The 15,225-nt window shown below is 45.3% G+C and overlaps 1 protein-coding gene across 2 annotated transcripts in view; it reads left to right on the forward strand.

Moving 5' to 3' along the window:
* EGLN2 (egl-9 family hypoxia inducible factor 2) overlaps nucleotides 1–15,021 on the forward strand; it is a 79,295-nt gene extending 64,274 nt beyond the window's left edge. Inside the window, exons 4-5 of one of the 2 annotated variants that reach the window (XM_063937713.1) lie at nucleotides 5,868–5,935; nucleotides 13,828–13,845. In XM_063937713.1, the coding sequence (XP_063793783.1) occupies nucleotides 5,868–5,894 (27 nt within the window). In that variant the 3' untranslated portion in view covers nucleotides 5,895–5,935; nucleotides 13,828–13,845. Of the gene's footprint in view, nucleotides 1–5,867; nucleotides 5,936–13,827 lie in introns of both variants that reach the window. The other variant, XM_063937712.1, reaches the window with a different exon arrangement.
* The last annotated feature ends 204 nt before the right edge of the window (nucleotides 15,022–15,225 follow it).

The following is a 15,225-nucleotide window of genomic DNA, read 5'->3' on the forward strand; positions in this document are numbered from 1 at the left end:
ACACCAGATAGTACCTAATCTTTCTTTTAGAGTGCCCAGTCTCCTGCGGAGCCCGTCTATTCCCCATGGTCCTTACGGAGTACCCAGCATCCACTACGGACTACGAGAAATAGAATTACCGGTGAGTAAATTCTTATTTTTTCATGTGGATCGAGCGGAATTGAGACATGTCCGCAATTTTTGCCTAAAGTGGTTTCTTCGTTCCATATGAATCAACCTATTGTGGTGCCTGTGGCTACAAGTGACCTGGAGGATTCCAGATCCCTGGACGTAGTAAGGACCTTAAAAATGTATGTAGCCAGGACGGCTAAAATTAGGAAAACAGAGGCTCTATTTGTCCTGTATGCAGCCAATAAGATTGGCGCTCCTGCTTCGAAGCAGACTATTGCTCGCTGGATCTGTAATACGATTCAGCAGGCTCACTCTACGGCTGGATTGCCGGTACCAAATTCGGTTAAGGCCCATTCCACTAGGAAGGTGGGCTCTTCTTGGGCGGCTGCCCGAGGCGTCTTGGCTTTACAACTTTGCCGAGCGGCGACTTGGTCGGGGTCAAACACTTTTGCTAAATTCTACAAGTTTGATACCCTGGCTGATGAGGACCTAGCGTTTGCTCAGTCGGTGCTGCAGAGTCATACGCACTCTCCCGCCCGATTGGATGCTTTGGTATAATCCCCATGGTCCTTACGGAGTCCCCAGCATCCTCTAGGACGTAAGAGAAAATAAGATTTTAAACCTACCGGTAAATCTATTTCTCCTAGTCCGTAGAGGATGCTGGGCGCCCGTCCCAGTGCGGAAACTCTGCAAGACTTGTATATAGTTGTTGCTTACATAAGGGTTATGTTACAGTTGACATCGGTCTTGGACCGTTACTGTTGTTTGTTCATACTGTTAACTGGTTATGTATGCTCCAGGTTACATGGTATGATTGGTGTGGGCTGGTATGAATCTTGCCCTTGGATTGCTAAATCCTGCCTTGTATTGTCCATCTCCTCTGGGCACAGTTCTCTAACTGAGGTCTGGAGGAGGGGCATAGAGGGAGGAGCCAGTGCACACCCATAGTCAAAGTTCTTTTTAGGTGCCCTATCTCCTGTGGAGCCCGTCTATACCCCATGGTCCTTATGGAGTCCCCAGCATCCTCTACGGACTAGGAGAAATAGATTTACCGGTAGGTTTAAAATCTTATTTTTTTTAAAGCATATGCATAGTGTATGGCAGTCACGTATGGCAGTCACTGATGCTGCATCAGCAGCCCTCCAACTTTCCATGGTTTCATTGTAGCCAGTGGTGGGAAGATGGCACAGGTGCCCGTAGGCAGGATCAAGTGACTAGTGCCCCCACTCCCTCTCTTCCCCACCACAGAGATGAAATCGTCCATCTCCAAAAAGCCCCCTCTACCACACAGTCAAGACCATCCAGCTCCCAATGTAAAGAGTATGTGTGATAAGGGATCAGGCGTGTAAATAGTATGTGTAATGTGGGACTCAGCATGTAAACAGTATGTGAAGTGATAGCATCAGGCGTGTAAATAGTATGTGTAATGTGGGACTCAGCATGTAAACAGTATGTGAAGTGATAGCATCAGGCATGTAAATAGTATGTGTAATGGGGGACTCGGCATGTAAACAGTATGTGAAGTGATAGCATCAGGCGTGTAAATAGTATGTGTAATGTGGGACTCGGCATGTAAACAGTAGGTGAAGTGATAGCATCAGGCGTGTAAATAGTATGTGTAATGGGGGACTCGGCATGTAAACAGTATGTGAAGTGATAGCATCAGGCGTGTAAATAGTATGTGTAATGGGGGACTCAGCATGTAAACAGTATGTGAAGTGATAGCATCAGGCGTGTAAATAGTATGTGTAATGGGGGACTCAGCATGTAAACAGTATGTGAAGTGATAGCATCAGGCGTGTAAATAGTATGTGTAATGTGGGACTCAGCATGTAAACAGTATGTGAAGTGATAGCATCAGGCATGTAAATAGTATGTGTAATGGGGGACTCAGCATGTAAACAGTATGTGAAGTGATAGCATCAGGCGTGTAAATAGTATGTGTAATGGGGGACTCGGCATGTAAACAGTATGTGAAGTGATAGCATCAGGCGTGTAAATAGTATGTGTAATGGGGGACTCGGCATGTAAACAGTATGTGAAGTGATAGCATCAGGCGTGTAAATAGTATGTGTAATGGGGGACTCGGCATGTAAACAGTATGTGAAGTGATAGCATCAGGCGTGTAAATAGTATGTGTAATGTGGGACTCGGCATGTAAACAGTATGTGAAGTGATAGCATCAGGCGTGTAAATAGTATGTGTAATGTGGGACTCGGCATGTAAACAGTATGTGAAGTGATAGCATCAGGCGTGTAAATAATATGTGTAATGTGGGACTCGGCATGTAAACAGTATGTGAAGTGATAGCATCAGGCGTGTAAATAGTATGTGTAATGTGGGACTCGGCATGTAAACAGTATGTGAAGTGATAGCATCAGGCGTGTAAATAGTATGTGTAATGGGGGACTCAGCATGTAAACAGTATGTGAAGTGATAGCATCAGGCGTGTAAATAGTATGTGTAATGTGGGACTCAGCATGTAAACAGTATGTGAAATGATAGCATCAGGCGTGTAAATAGTATGTGTAATGGGGGACTCAGCATGTAAACAGTATGTGAAGTGATAGCATCAGGCGTGTAAATAGTATGTGTAATGTGGGACTCGGCATGTAAACAGTATGTGAAGTGATAGCATCAGGCGTGTAAATAGTATGTGTAATGGGGGACTCCGCATGTAAACAGTATGTGAAGTGATAGCATCAGGCGTGTAAATAGTATGTGTAATGGGGACTCGGCATGTAAACAGTATGTGAAGTGATAGCATCAGGCGTGTAAATAGTATGTGTAATGTGGGACTCGGCATGTAAACAGTATGTGAAGTGATAGCATCAGGCGTGTAAATAGTATGTGTAATGGGGGACTCGGCATGTAAACAGTATGTGAAGTGATAGCATCAGGCGTGTAAATAGTATGTGTAATGGGGGACTCGGCATGTAAACAGTATGTGAAGTGATAGCATCAGGCGTGTAAATAGTATGTGTAATGGGGGACTCGGCATGTAAACAGTATGTGAAGTGATAGCATCAGGCGTGTAAATAGTATGTGTAATGGGGGACTCGGCATGTAAACAGTATGTGAAGTGATAGCATCAGGCGTGTAAATAGTATGTGTAATGGGGGACTCGGCATGTAAACAGTATGTGAAGTGATAGCATCAGGCGTGTAAATAGTATGTGTAATGGGGGACTCGGCATGTAAACAGTATGTGAAGTGATAGCATCAGGCGTGTAAATAGTATGTGTAATGGGGGACTCGGCATGTAAACAGTATGTGAAGTGATAGCATCAGGCGTGTAAATAGTATGTGTAATGGGGGACTCGGCATGTAAACAGTATGTGAAGTGATAGCATCAGGCGTGTAAATAGTATGTGTAATGGGGGACTCGGCATGTAAACAGTATGTGAAGTGATAGCATCAGGCGTGTAAATAGTATGTGTAATGGGGGACTCGGCATGTAAACAGTATGTGAAGTGATAGCATCAGGCGTGTAAATAGTATGTGTAATGGGGGACTCAGCATGTAAACAGTATGTGAAGTGATAGCATCAGGCGTGTAAATAGTATGTGTAATGTGGGACTCAGCATGTAAACAGTATGTGAAGTGATAGCATCAGGCGTGTAAATAGTATGTGTAATGTGGGACTCAGCATGTAAACAGTATGTGAAGTGAAAGCATCAGGCGTGTAAATAGTATGTGTAATGTGGGACTCGGCATTTAAACAGTATGTGAAGTGATAGCATCAGGCGTGTAAATAGTATGTGTATTGGGGGACTCAGCATGTAAACAGTATGTGAAGTGATAGCATCAGGCGTGTAAATAGTATGTGTAATGGGGGACTCAGCATGTAAACAGTATGTGAAGTGATAGCATCAGGCGTGTAAATAGTATGTGTGATGGGGGACATAGCATGTGGAAACAGTTCGTGAAGTTGGCACCCAGCAAGCCTAACTCAGAGGTGGGAGCAGTGTCTATGCCGGATGCATCTGACCGATGTTATAAGTCTGTGCGTGCATCACACAGCGCATGAGTCCTAATTGTTTCCGCTCGGAGACGCAGTACAGTATCTGTGGATTTTACTGGGCGTACCTGGGAGGTAACAGAGGGCGGGCATTACGCTAAAAGCGGCCATGTCCAAAGGCGCTGAACCGCTCAACCCATGGGCTGTTCACAGACGTAGAAACTGTGCCTATCATATGGCTGGTGCAAGGGTCAGTGGTGCACCTAAAGACGCCTCGGGATGGGAATGCGCCGTCTCCAGACACTGCAAGTGGGTGTCTGTTTCTATGGAATCGGCCGTGGCATTAGCATAAGACGCAGATGCTGCAAAAGATGCAGTTGAGCCTGGGTCCAACTCAGAATGAGCCACAATGACTCTGTCAGCTGGCGGTATCAGCATGTAAAGTGTATTTGAGCTGCGGGGATCATGCATGTAAAGAGTATGTGTAATTGAACAACTTACTGCCAAACCTATAGTGACAGGCACGCGCTTAGCCCTTAGCGGGCTGCAATTGTTGCACTAGGAGTCCACTTGTGCGAGTGTAAAAGTGCAAGGTATTGCAAGTCTGGTTGGAAGCGCAGAAGCACTGGATCCCCCTCCCCGATTGCAGACTCAACACCTGTTGCAGTCTCAGGTGACAGGAGACTTTAAAACTTAATCCCCAGTTCTAGGGGTGGGGCTGTGTGCTGCCTTACTGTCACTGCAGGCAGCATGCGGCATAGGACTACAAGCCAGGATGCCCTCTTTCCCACTTTTGGCGCCCCTCTTCACAACTGGCGCCCAGAGACCAACACTAACGATGCCTCTGGGGCTTACACCACTGGCTGGAGCCATGACCAGTGTCACTGAGCTCCGTAAAGTTCCATTGGCTGTCGACATTTAAAAAAAAGATATTTCTTTGGGGAGGAAAGGGGGAGTGTTCCGGGTACTCAGAAACCCCCCTCCATGTACCATTGCAGAGGAGGGCAAAATAAAAACATGAGCAGTTTAATGTCACCAGATTAATTATGGCCACTAAGTTTAGGTACCATGGGACAAATGTACTAAGCCTTGTAGAGTGATAAAGTGGAAATAAATAAAGTACCAGCCAACCAGCTCCTAATTGTTTTCAAACACAGCCTATAACATGGCAGTTAGGAGCTGATTGGCTAGTACTTTATCTCTCTACTTTATCACTCTCTAAGGCTTAGTAGATCTCCCCCCCCCCCCCCCCCCCCCAATGTCCTGTAAGAAATGCGTCCACTCCGCTTTTAAAATTAGTTGATTAATTTTCCATCCCAACCCCCTGTGATAAGGGTTATAGGCCCTACACACTGACCGATTTTCTGAAAGATATGAACGATCTCGTTCATAAATGAACGAGAACTCGTTCATATCTTTCAGTGTGGAGACTCCAGCGATGAACGATGCGCGTCCCCGCGCTCGTTCATCGCTGGTCTCCCGTCGGCTGTGCATGCAGGCCAATATGGACGATCTCGTCCATATTTGCCTGCACTTCAATGCAGCCGCGTGACGGGGGGAGTGAAGAAACTTCACTCCCCCCGTCACTGCCCCCCGCCGCCGGGTCGCTCGTCGGTCGTTTCGGCCGTCGGGCACCTCGGCGGCGCATCGTCAAATGAGTAGGGCCCCTTACACATCATTCAACGTTAGGGATCCAATTACAATGACTTTATTTAAATAAACCTTGCTTTGGGGTTTGGGTGTGAAGCTGTCAGTATAATGACATGTTGTGACATTGGTATTTTCTCTGCTTACAGGTATGCAATCACCGTCTGGTATTTTGATGCAAAGGAACGATCAGAGGCCAAAGACAAATACAGACTAGGTGAGGAGGAGCAGCAGTAATTCCGCATATGTACAATATTCATACTAGAATATTCTTTGTTTAATGTAAAAGAACTAAATAATAACATTTAATGTAATCTTGCCGTATGAATTTACAGTTGCACTTCAACGGCAAGCTACAGGTGGAGCAGCTTTTACTGTATTTCACAAAAGGTCACTGCAAAAGAAATGAAATTCAAGAGCATTATGGTCATTAAAAACTCAAAAAATCAGTGCGCATAAAGGGGGTAATTCAGAGTTGATTGCAGCAGCAATTTGTTAGCAGTTGGGCAAAACCATGGGGGTCATTCCGAGTTGATCGCTAGCTGCCGTTGTTCGCAACGCAGCGATCAGGCTAAAAATCTGCATTTCTGCGCATGCGTATGCCCCACAATGCGCATGCGCGACGTAGAGTACAAAGCCCATTGTGGTTGTGCACAGGTTCTAGCGAAGTTTTCCTTCGCACTGACGGCTGCAAAAAGATTGACAGGAAGGGGGCGTTTCTGGGTGTCAACTGACCGTTTTCATTGAGTGTTTGCAAAAACGCAGGCGTGGCTGAAAAAACGCAGGCGTGGCTGAAAAAACGCAGGCGTGGCTGAAAAAACGCAGGCGTGGCTGGGAGTTCGCTGGGCGGGTGTATGACGTCAAATCCGGACACGAATAGGCTGAAGTGATCGCAAGCACCGAGTAGGTTTAGAGCTACTCAGAAACTGAACAAACTGTTTTTGCAGAGCTCGACTGCACTTGCGTTCGCACTTCTGCTAAGCTAAAATACACGCCCCAGTGGGCGGCGGCATAGCGTTTGCACGGCTGCTAAAACTAGCCAGCGAGCGATTAACTCGGAATGAGCGCCCATGTGCTTGCAGGGGGGGCAGATATAAGATGTGCAGAGAGAGTTAGATTTGGGTGAGTTATTTTGTTTCTGTGCAGGGTAAATACTGGCTGCTTTATTTTTACACTGCAATTTAGATTTCAGTTTTAACACACCCCACCCAAATCTAACTCTCTCTGCACATGTTACATTTGCCCCCCCTGCAGTACACATGGGGGGTCATTCCGAGTTGTTCGCTCGCAAGCGGATTTTAGCAGATTTGCTCATGCTAAGCCGCCGCCTACTGGGAGTGAATCTTAGCATCTTAAATTTGCGAACGATGTATTCGCAATATTGCGATTACACACCTCGTAGCAGTTTCTGAGTAGCTCCAGACTTACTCGGCATCTGCGATCATTTCACTGCTTGTCGTTCCTGGTTTGACGTCACAAACACACCCAGCGTTCGCCCAGACACTCCTCCGTTTCTCCGGCCACTCCTGCGTTTTTTCCGGAAACGGTAGCGTTTTTTCCCACACGCCCATAAAACGGCCTGTTTCCGCCCAGTAACACCCATTTCCTGTCAATCACATTACGATCTCCAGAACGATGAAAAAGCCGTGAGTAAAATTCCTAACTGCATAGCAAATTTACTTGGCGCAGTCGCAGTGCGAACATTGCGCATGCGCATTAAGCGGAAAATCGCTGCGATGCGAAGATTTTTACCGAGCGAACAACTCGGAATGACCCCCATGGTTTTGCCCAATTGCTAACAAATTTGCTGCTGCGATCAACTTTGAATTAAGCCCAAAGTGACCGTGCGTTATCTCACTGTGTTTGTGAGAGTACAGTAGGGATGGTTATCAACCATCAATAACTAACAACCAGTGATGGTTTGTAACTGATGGCAGTTGGTTTTGCTATCGATGGCGGAGATCTCATGTCTCTCTGCCATCGATGGCTGCCTGTCAGTTATGTTTTTCTTTTTCCCCGAAGCAGATGGAATAGAGCTTAGCCCCGCCTCCTGAAACTGATTGGCCCACTGTGCTTCCAAGTGTCGATTATTTCATACCATCGATGTCAATCATCAATGGCACAATTAATGTTGACCCACAATTGGCCGTTCCTGCATTCTAGTAGTTGTACACAAATTCATTTTATGTAGGGGAGACTCTCAGGCTTCCACTCATTTGTCATCATTGATAGATTCAGTAGAACTTTTGTCTATGGTATGGGTCATTAGGTCGACCACACTTAGGTCGACAGTCATTAGGTTGACCACACTTAGGTCGACAGTCATTAAGTCGACATGTACTAGATCGACATGGAAAAAGGTCGACATGAGCTTTTTGACTGTTTTTGGTGTCGTTTTCTTCGTAAAGTGATGGGGAACCCCAATTGGTGCACCGTGTGCCCTCGCATGGTGCTTCGGGCAAGGAGCCTTGCTTCTTTACCGCTGCACTCGGCACAGGTTACCGTTCCCAATTGTAGTCCACGTGGATCGTAAAGTTTGAAAAAGTCCTAAAAATGGAAAAAAATTGTGAAAACTCATATCAACCCTTTTCCATGTCGACCTATTGACCATGTCAACCTATTGACCATGTCGACCTAATGCATGTTGACCAATAGTGGTTGACCTGATGACTGTCGACGTAAGTGCTGTCGACCTAATGATCGTAACCCTTTGTCTAATAGCAGTTGGTCATTCAGGCAAGATTCCCCCCCCCCCATTTTCCAGTGTTTGGGAGCAAATGTTCGATTGTTGTTAGCTCCCATAGGGTGTGGTATGGCTGACCGGCGGTCAGCATACCGACGCCGGGATGCCGGCGGGGAGGGCGAGTGCAGCAAGACCCTTGCGGGCTCGCTGCACTCGCCATCCTGTGGGCTTGGCGGCGACCTCCGGTCGCCACGGGTTCTAGTCCCACTCTATGGGTGTCGTGGACACCCACGAGTGGAAATAGTTCCTGTTGGTCGACATGCCGACCGTTGGGTTAGTGAGGGGGGCGGGATGTTGGTGGAGCTCATGTGACCGTCAATCTCCCGACCGCCGGTCACATGAAATCCACTCCTCCCATACTTTACCACATTTTCATTCTATCCAGCTAACAAGTTGGCTGGTTGGAAAGATAATCTTTAGGTGTGTGGCCCGTTTAAAACAAACTCATGCCGCTTTCAGACACGTGACATGGGAATTTGCTGGGTCTAGTAAGCCGGCAAATTCCTAGGTCTCGGCTCCATGACCCTGGTTGTGAGTAGGGTCGTGGAACTGGGACTTAGGGGGTCATTCCAACCTGATCGCACGCTAGCTATTTTTTTGCAGCGCTGCGATCAGGTCAAAACTCGGCAAAACTGCGCATGCGTATGTATTGCATTGCGCAGGCGCGTCGTACAGGTACAAAGTGGATCGGTGCTGGGCGATGGATTTAACAAAGAATCCATTCACACAGCCGATCGCAAGAAGATTGACAGGAAGAGAGCGTTTATGGGTGTCAACTGACCATTTTCCAGGGAGTGGTTGGAAAAACGCAGGCGTGTCCAAGCGTTTGCAGGGCGGGTGTCTGACGTCAATTCCGGGACCGGACAGGCTGAAGTGATCGCAGCGGCTGAGTAAGTTCAGACCTACTCAGAAACTACGAAAACCTTTTTTGTTTCGCACGGCTGCACATGCGATCGCACACTTGCAAAGCGAAAATACACTCCACCATAGGCGGTGACTATCTGATCGCAGCGCTGCAAAAAATAGCTAGCGAGCGATCAACTAGGAATGACCCCCTTAGTCTTGCGTTGTTTCTTTTTACATATGCAAAAATCCCGGGTTAATGCGTGTTCTGCATGTGTGAGAGGGGTATAAAGGTATACCTGCCCAGACCAAAACCTGCAGGTTTTTGCATGATTTAAATAATTATGCTAGATGTTACAATTTACTGGAATAACTGCTGACGCCTAAAATAAGACATCTGCCTGAAATTGGCTGTTGTAATCTGGGCTGATAGGTTGTTTATAACTGACCTTCTTTTATTAATATCTTTAATCATGGAAACAAACTATTGCGCTGATTATTGCCACGTCCGCAGCTGAAGCTAATGAAGGTCTTTTATTCAGTAATGGTCTCTCACATTAGTGTAATAGAGTGTTTCTGAGATAACGACAGGTGATTCGTGGCCAAAGGTGTATATCAAGCACTGGGAGATGTTCCAGTATATTGTAGTACTCCGCATAATGATTTTAATTAGGCAAAATAATTGTTTCTATTTTCTGAGTGGTGATGCCCTTAAAAATCAATGTTTTTGTTAATAGTAGAACTGGAGCACTTCAAAGGAGGTGGATTTAGTGGTGACCGAATATGTTGGACATGCCTAAAACTTTCACTCTAGAAACCATTTATTCCCATGCTTAGTGCAACTTGTACGTGTTGAAGAGAAAGTTGTTCTAAAATAGTGTCTGGCTGCCTTCCAGCTGCATTCTATTTAGAAAAACAGCATTAATCATAGGGTTCAATGATCTCTAGTGACAGATGTTTTAGATTGACCTTTTCATAGCTTTAAACCTGCAGAATGTAGGTGAGTTCTGTGTTGTATGCAGCGTTTTAGAATGTTGACTGGTGAGCTGTGTTTTTCTTTAATGAAAAGTACAGATTCATTCATCAGAGAGCACTCTGACGTACAGTAGAAACCCCATGCTGTTTAAGAGAGCTGTCCCACACATAATGTGCTAGGGCTAGACAAGAACCTTTCCAAGAGATGTGTGACATGCGCAGTATGTGATTAAACTTTAGCATACACTTCAAATACAAATTCAACATTCCAAGAGGAAAATACAGAAAGACATAAACATCATCATAATAATAATAATAATAATAATAATAATAATAATAATAATTAACATCAACACTAAGGTAACCTGGTGGAGCTGCCCACTTCACATATATTACTGACACTTGGCAGAACATTTAGGGGGGAATTCAATAGTTTTTGGGCACCTGTAAGTAACGGGTGCCTGATGGGCGATATTCAAATGTTTTGTCGATGGGAGCAAGTGCCACAACATTGGATGCCCTGAGCTTGGACACCCAAAGGTGACCGCGGCACTCGTGCCCATCGGCACAAACAATTGAATTGCTCCCGGTCACTGTAGACAGGAGCTGCGGCAGCGCTCAACAATTGAATATCCTGCTTAGAATAAAAGATATCTGTTTCAGTGAGACTCTAAGCTGCAGTGCGTAACATACTTATTCACACATTTCTTTGCTATCTTAATAAGGAGGTCTGTGCTCTATTAACTCATACAATACATAAAGAGTATTTATATACTGTGCTTTCCAGTATTAGTTTAATAAATGATGTCTATTTTTGCCAAGTGCAGTATTTATTCATTTTTCTGAAATATACATTGCTCATAACAGGGAAGTCCACTTATCTAATCAAATCATTGACTTTATACATGAAACAGACTTTCACGTCAATAAGTCAGTGTGTATTGAGCAACAAAATTATTTTCTAGAATAGTTCCCTGTCAGATAATGGTGACAAAGGGGGAGATTTATCAAAGCATGGAGAGAGATAAAGTACAGCGAGATAACATACCAACCAATCCGATCCTAACTTATTTTTCAAAAACGGGTTTATTCATGAAGCAGAGAAAAGTGTGGAGAAGTGAGACAGTGGAGAAGTGGCCCATGTCAACCAATCAGCATTGAAGTAACATTTATAATTTGCATACTATAAAATTATACAGAGCAGCTGATTGGTTGCCATGGGCAATCTCTCCACTGGCTCACTACTCCACACTTTTCACTGCTTCATGAATTGACCCCACAGCCTGTAACATGGCAGTTAGGAGCTGATTGGTTGGTACTTTGGGGGGATGTATAGCAAAGCTTGGAGGGAGATAAAGTGAAAAGAGATAAAGTACCAGCCAGTTGGCTCTTAACTGCCATGTTACAGGCTGTGTTTGAAAAATGACAGGAGATGAATGGTTTGTAGTTCATCTCCGTCCACTTTATCTCTCTCCAAGGCTTAAGGGGGGTACACACAGAGAGATCCGTGCTTAAATTCTAAGCAGTCTGACTAGATTGCTTAGAAATTAAGCACGGATCTCTCCCTGTGTAGGGTGCCGGCGACAGCGATGCGCGGGCCGGCTTTAGATTTGACATGCATGCCAAATCGAGTGAGATCGCTCATTTCACCGCTGGGTGAAATGAGCGCCCCCCATCCTCACCCCTCGCTCAGCACACATCGCGCTGAGTGCTGAGCGGGGGGAGATATGTGTGCTGAGCGGTCTGTGCTAGATCGCTCAGCACTCATCTCCCCCGTGTGTACGGGGCTTTAGTACATAGACCCCTTTATCTCTCTCCACTTTATCACTCTCCAATCTTCGATAAGTCTCCCTCTTTATCTCTCTCCAACCTTTTATACATCTCCACAATCATTTATTTTTTCCATTTGTGTGACCAACCTGAAATGGTGGTAAATCCATTCTAAGCTAATTTTTCTAGTTTTGCAGGAATTTAAAGCATTTTTCTGTTGGTAAATGATAGCTTGCCCAGTGTATACAGAATATATATGCATAACAATTTGCCATAAATCACACATGTATTTCTTTTGTAAGTGTCAAGTGCAGATTGATGCTTGCTAACTATTCTGAAATAGCTGGTGGCTAAAATCCCCTGATCACCAGTAAACAGAGGCAGCCATTTTAAAGAACGCATCTCATTCATGGCAACATACCTCTCAACATTTAAAAATGTAAATTTGGGACAAAGTAAGCCCCACCCCTGATCTGCCTACGGTATAATTCCTGACAAAATCACAGAAACATAGCATTTGACTGCAGATAAGAACCACATGGCCCATGTAGTTTGCCCTAAACACATGTACACGCACACAGTTACACACTAGGGTTATTTTTTTGTCGGGAGCCAATTAACCTACCAGTATATTTTTGTATTGTGGGAGGAAACCAGAGTAGCCGGAAGAAAAACACACAGGCACGGGGAGAACTCAACAAAGAGCCAAGGTGGGAAATTAACCTATGACCTCAGTGCTGTGAGGCAGTAATGCTAGCCATTACACCATCCGTCCTGCCCAAATAGGGACAGTTGGGTAGTATGGAGGGTACACAGAGAAAAAGAAAATGCAGGTGTACACTCTAAGCACTAAGGACACTGGTAATCAGAACAATTATAATGTACAGTTTAGCATTGAGTAAAATTTAGGTTCTTAGCACAGTTTTTTTGCCAAATATGCGAGCCCACCTACTTCGTCATGGTGACCTCATCAGGTCCCTGACATCCCTAATACTGACTTTTATATAAATGTATTCAGGTCTTTTCTATCATACTATGTGAGGGTACACAATTGACTTGTTGACAGAATGCTGACTTGGTCATTAGGTTGACAATCAATATGTAGACATGCAATTAGGTGGTTAAACTGTCGACAAATTCAGAATGTCGGCATGTAATATGTCTCCACCAAATTGTCAATATATATATATATTTTTTTTTATTTGTTAATGCTAGGGTTAGGCTAAGATAACCCAAAAATCATATGTTGACATTTTGGTGTTGAATGCTGACATTCTAAACATGCTGACATTTTAACTGAGTTGACCTTAATGCATGTCTACATATTGATTGTTGACCTTCTGAATGTTGGCTGGTCTTGGCACACCCTGGGCAGGATGTAATGAAGTCCAAGTTGGTCGGAGGTGCGGGTTCCCTGCAGAACCCTGATTTTTTTTTTTTTTTTAAAGCCGCAATCATGTACAAGGCAAAACCTTTAAAAAAACATCCGAGTTCGGCCGGGAACCTGCACCTCCGGCCAATTCGGACTTCATTACATACGGCCACCGATGTGAGAATGCTGCCTAGCCATTTCCTAGGAACTAGTATAATATGAATAGTAGTCCTAATAGACCTCACTGTCTTCAATGGATGAGTGTTGGTAAAGTCTACAAAGTGTCTGCACCCCCAGAGTGTTGGCGATAGTTACTCTTAGAGCAATAAACAGGCTGTTCAGGAGATCTCTTAAGACATTTGTGATGGTTCTCATACTCCTTCTCTCTCTGTCTCTCCCCCTCCAGCCAGCGGACAGAAGGGAGTCCATGTTCCAGTTTCCCCACCTGGTGCAGTGTGACAGGGGGTAATAAGCCTCCTAGCGATCATTCTGTGGGGGTCCCTGCTGAATTGAAGCTGCTATTACCCGTACTAGGGCTGGAAGTTGGGCGCTGAATAAAGCGTGAAGTTTTCCTACAGTTGTGGGGAGATCGTGGCTATTTAATCTTGTTGCCGGCTTCGGGATCGCCTGCTGAAGCCCATTTTGAAATGTGAATCTAGACCAAGACCAGTAGATGATTGCACAGGAGTGTGGCACCTGCTTCTGCAGGCTGTTGTACTGGCTCAGACTTTAACAATTGCTGAATGTTCACTCAGACATTGCACATACAGTATACAGAGCGTGGGGACTGGAGGTAAAGGATTGGGGGTCTGTGTAGTGATTGTCCTTTTTGTCCTGCAATGATGGGACAGAGAGGGCAAGGGATGGAAGATGAAAGACCAGCAGAGGTGGGATGAGCTGAGGGAGGACAGTGGGATGGTGTACAGGAGCTACAGGGAATGTCTGTGTCATTTATAAAGGGGTCAGTAGGCTGATTAGGAGAAGGTGAGAGGTATATCCTACTGTAGGCACACCAAACAGCCACTCTTGGCTTGCCAGGTCGCATGAGATTCTTCTAGCATCTGGCGTTTTATTGCCATAAATGTGTCTTAGTCATGACGAGTTCGAACAAGGAGACTCTGCTGATCCTAGCTGCGCAATGCATTTTTGGCAACAAAAGACGCCCGACGTTAGCCGAGTTGCGTAGGACCTGGCGGCTCACTCACGCCGGGCGTATCGTGCTGCGTGGCGTATTGAGGCTAAATATATGAGGACACATCTGTAGTTTAGAAATGAAGGTACAAGGAGGATGAATGGGGGAGGGGGGGGGAGCATATAGGAAATCATGACAGGGGTAGGAGCAGATGAGAGGGGGTGAAAAGACATCACAGGACAGTATGATTGAGTGAGAAACTCATGCTCTGCCTCCAGCTGCTGCAGGTGTAGCCCAGACTCTGGCAGTGAGAGGGTTAATGTGTGGAGAATTCACACAACTTTTTATGTGTTCTCCTCTTTATGGTTAGTCCGTAACAGACTGGGGTGGAGGCAGATGTTTGTATGGAAGAAAGAAAAACGATTTATAATGTTAGAGCTGCAATAAAAATTACCTCATTAAATTGTGCCGAGTCTGCATGGTATGTCTCTGTCGGTGACTCTGGTGTATCTGCTATGTATTGTACATATACACAGACTGTGACTGTGCTATCACTCTCCTTTTCTCTATCGTCCTAGTGGATGCTGGGGTTCCTGAAAGGACCAGGGGGAATAGCGGCTCCGCAGGAGACAGGGCACAAAAAGTAAAGCTTTAGGATCAGGTGGTGTGCAC

Source organism: Pseudophryne corroboree, chromosome 8, assembly GCF_028390025.1.
Source record: "Pseudophryne corroboree isolate aPseCor3 chromosome 8, aPseCor3.hap2, whole genome shotgun sequence".
Classification (NCBI taxonomy): Eukaryota; Metazoa; Chordata; class Amphibia; order Anura; family Myobatrachidae; genus Pseudophryne; species Pseudophryne corroboree.